The sequence below is a fragment of the Saccostrea cucullata genome, unplaced genomic scaffold (genome assembly GCF_032062105.1).
Source record: "Saccostrea cucullata isolate Sc308-1 unplaced genomic scaffold, CSIRO_AGI_Scuc_v1 ctg905, whole genome shotgun sequence".
NCBI lineage: Eukaryota > Metazoa > Mollusca > Bivalvia > Ostreida > Ostreidae > Saccostrea > Saccostrea cuccullata.
The window spans coordinates 147,897-151,174 of record NW_026919023.1 but is presented as its reverse complement, the minus strand read 5'-3'; the positions used below and the strand labels follow the sequence as shown (position 1 = coordinate 151,174).

The following is a 3,278-nucleotide window of genomic DNA, read 5'->3' as shown; positions in this document are numbered from 1 at the left end:
CATTTACATGACCCTATCAACAATCTCTCAAAAGATGATTAGGCTGCTGAGTAAAATGTAGAAGGAGTTCAGGGAAGAAGAGGCTTTTTGTATAAAAACGTAATTTTTCGACCCTCATTTGATCCCCTGGGGAAAAATCAAAATTCTGAAACCTTACTGCACATCTACATTACACCACCAACCATCTCCCAAAGGATGATTGAGCTACTGTGAAAAATGTAGGAGGAGTTCAGGGAAGATGGGGCTTTTTGCATAAAAAACGTCATTTTTCGACCCCCATTTGATCCCCCGGGGCAAAATCAAAATTCTGAAACCTTACTGCACATTTACATGACACCCCCAACCATCTCCCAAAGGATGATTAAGCTACTGTGAAAAATGTAGGAGTTCAGGGAAGAAAAGTGTTACAGACGGACGGACGGACATGAGTAACAATATACCCGAACTTTCTTTCGAAAGTGCGGGTATAATGAATAAATATATCACAGTTGACTTGTTTACAAATAATTATTATCTGTTTTCCCTAATTCTAACACAAATATAGATTAGAACATATGTATAAAACATATATTCCTATTTTTTCAGATGGCATTATCTAAAATCGATATTCCCCCCCGAGCCCAGCACTTTCTAGAATGCGGCATTGAAGAATGTGAAAGAAACTGTGAGTTCTATTGCAACCCTTGTCATCAAAAATTGTGTAAACAATGTAGCGAGGAACATCTGAAAAGCCCAGAAAACAAGAACCATGAAGTGGTCTTTTACCAGCAACGTAAACGACAACTTCCTGTGGAGAAATGCAAGATCCACCCCACAAAAGATGTGGACATGCTCTGTGAAGAATGCCAAGTTCCTGTATGTTCTAAATGTGTTACAAAGGGAGACCACCCAAAACATACATTTGTTGATCTTGAAGAAGTATACGCAGAAAAATTTGCAATCTGCCAAAAAGAAATCTCCAAAATTCACGACTATTTTCTCCCTACATCACAAGATTTACAGAAAGAAATTAAAAAAGATTCCTCAGAAATCAAATACCTTATGGACAACATCAGAACATCCATGAAGACTGAAGGTGAGTCCCTGAAAAGTCTGGTGGACACAGTCATATCTGAGAACATGAAGCAGTTAGACCAGATAGAGCATTCACTGTTAGAAGATCTAAACACCCAAGACAAGACCATGGAGGATTACATCACTTATCTTAATAACCTTGTCAAAGAGCTCCATAGATGCCTGTCCTCTACAGAAACCCAGAAATTGATGTCTGAGAAGAAACCAAAGATCCGATCCATACCAGAGACAACAAAACCAGTCACACCAGGATTTACTGCTGGTCAATACAGCGAAAGTGATGTCACCAAATTACTTGGTAAAATACATGTCCCCAATACTAAAGCAGAGAAGAGAGAAATAAGGCCCATTGAAAGTGTCTACAATACAGCAATGAAACCTACACATAAACAGATGAAAGAAGACAGAAAGAAATCTGACAAGAAACAAACAATGTCTCTATCTGCCTCTGTCACCAAGGTCAGGGAGTTCAATGTACCAGGTGTTGATAATGTATACCATGTATCACTAGATCAATCAGACAGACTCTGGATCAGTGACAATGAGGGTAATCTTGTCCAAACAGATCTACAGGGGAATGTGATACAGAAGATAGAAACCAGTAGTAAATACGACGGTTACCACACAGTGACACAGGACAGGGATCTGATCTTTACAGACAGAGTCAAGAAAGTCATCAGTAGGATAACACAGGATAATAATATCTCTGAATTCATTAAAACTGGAGACTGGGAACCACGCAGCATACACTCCTCCCACATCAACGGGGACTTACTGGTGGGGATGTGGAAGAGAACCAATTATACAAGTGAGCTGCAGATTATCTTAGGGGCTAAAGTCACCAGGTACAACAAGACAGGAAAAGAACTACAGAACATACAGAGGGATAACAAAGGACAAGAACTGTATGGTGAACCACGCTACATAACAGAAAACATCAATGGAGATATCTGTACATCAGACTTTTATAAAGTAGTGGTGGTGAATAAATCAGGACAACACAGGTTCTCCTACACAGGTCAGGAGTCAGGGATCCGTCCCTATGGAATCTGTACTGATGTCCTCGGTCACATCCTGGTGTGTGATATTTTCACTGTTCACCTCCTTGATCAGGACGGTCAGTTCTTGTCTCTTTTACTCTCATACCAACAAGGGGTACGTCGTCCCCGTAATGTGTGTGTGGATGATGAGAACAATCTCTATGTAGGACAAGATGAAACAAACACACTGACAGTGTACAAGTATCTGGAGTGAAAAATAACATTGCAGCTAAGTATAATATTGTATTCTTTTATACACCCATTCTGTGTGTTTACATGTCATTGAACAGTAATAATATTTTTCATTATTAGACAAGTAGACATTTTGAATCGTGTGTATCAGTGGTATACTGGAAATGAATTGTTTTGAGTTACACAATAATTAACTGATAAGTTTAAAAGACACTATAGTTTGAAATAATCTATTTGTTATACATGTTAAAGGTGAATTATTTAACAAATTAAAAATTTGCTAATTCGTAAATTCAAATGATATTTTCAGTCAATCTTAATTTAACAGTTGGTAAATATATATAAGTCTACTGGGTTTTGTTTGGTTTACATGTTGATGTATATGTAATTTGGGAGTAATATTTATATAGTGTATATATCTTAACCTGTTCTCTTCATTATTTTCCAAACACGCACATTGTCGTGTAGTAAACTGTTGTATTTAACATGTAATGTACATTAGTTCTACATTCATGAGAATAACATATTGTTATGGCACAACATTGTACAATTTCTAACTGAAGTTGTTTGATACTGATATGATAAGTTGTAATAAAAACTAATTCATACAGTCACATAAAAGTAGACGCACATCCATGTTGTTAAGATTTACAAGATTACAAGATTACAAGATTTTATTAATCCAATTTGGGCCCCCGGAGGAGCAAAAAGATTTACAAATAGAAGGAGGAGGATCCAAATGATAGAACAAGCATGATGATGATATTACAAATAAAGAGCAATTGTTAAAAAAACAAATACGCAAAAAAGTATATGAGATATACTGAATATACATACATGTATTGTATTGTAAGTTACATACAAATATATAATTTATACATATATATAGTTAAAGGCAAGAAACTGGGAAAGAGGTATATAATTTTTTATGCTTATCACAATATCTTCAATTAAGGTAAATTACTAAGGAAT

At 36.2% G+C, this 3,278-nt stretch overlaps 1 protein-coding gene across 1 annotated transcript; it reads left to right on the top strand.

Annotated features, from left to right (window-relative positions):
- The first annotated feature begins 585 nt into the window (after nucleotides 1–585).
- Nucleotides 586–2,499, top strand: LOC134277642 (uncharacterized). Its single transcript, XM_062759972.1, has one exon. It carries the CDS (start codon nucleotides 586–588, stop codon nucleotides 2,326–2,328), a length of 1,743 nt encoding a protein of 580 aa, XP_062615956.1. The 3' UTR covers nucleotides 2,329–2,499.
- The last annotated feature ends 779 nt before the right edge of the window (nucleotides 2,500–3,278 follow it).

Coding starts and splice junctions, on each gene's coding strand:
- LOC134277642 (XM_062759972.1), top strand. CDS start 586: ATGGCATTATCTAAAATCGATATTCCCCCCCGAGCCCAGCACTTTCTA.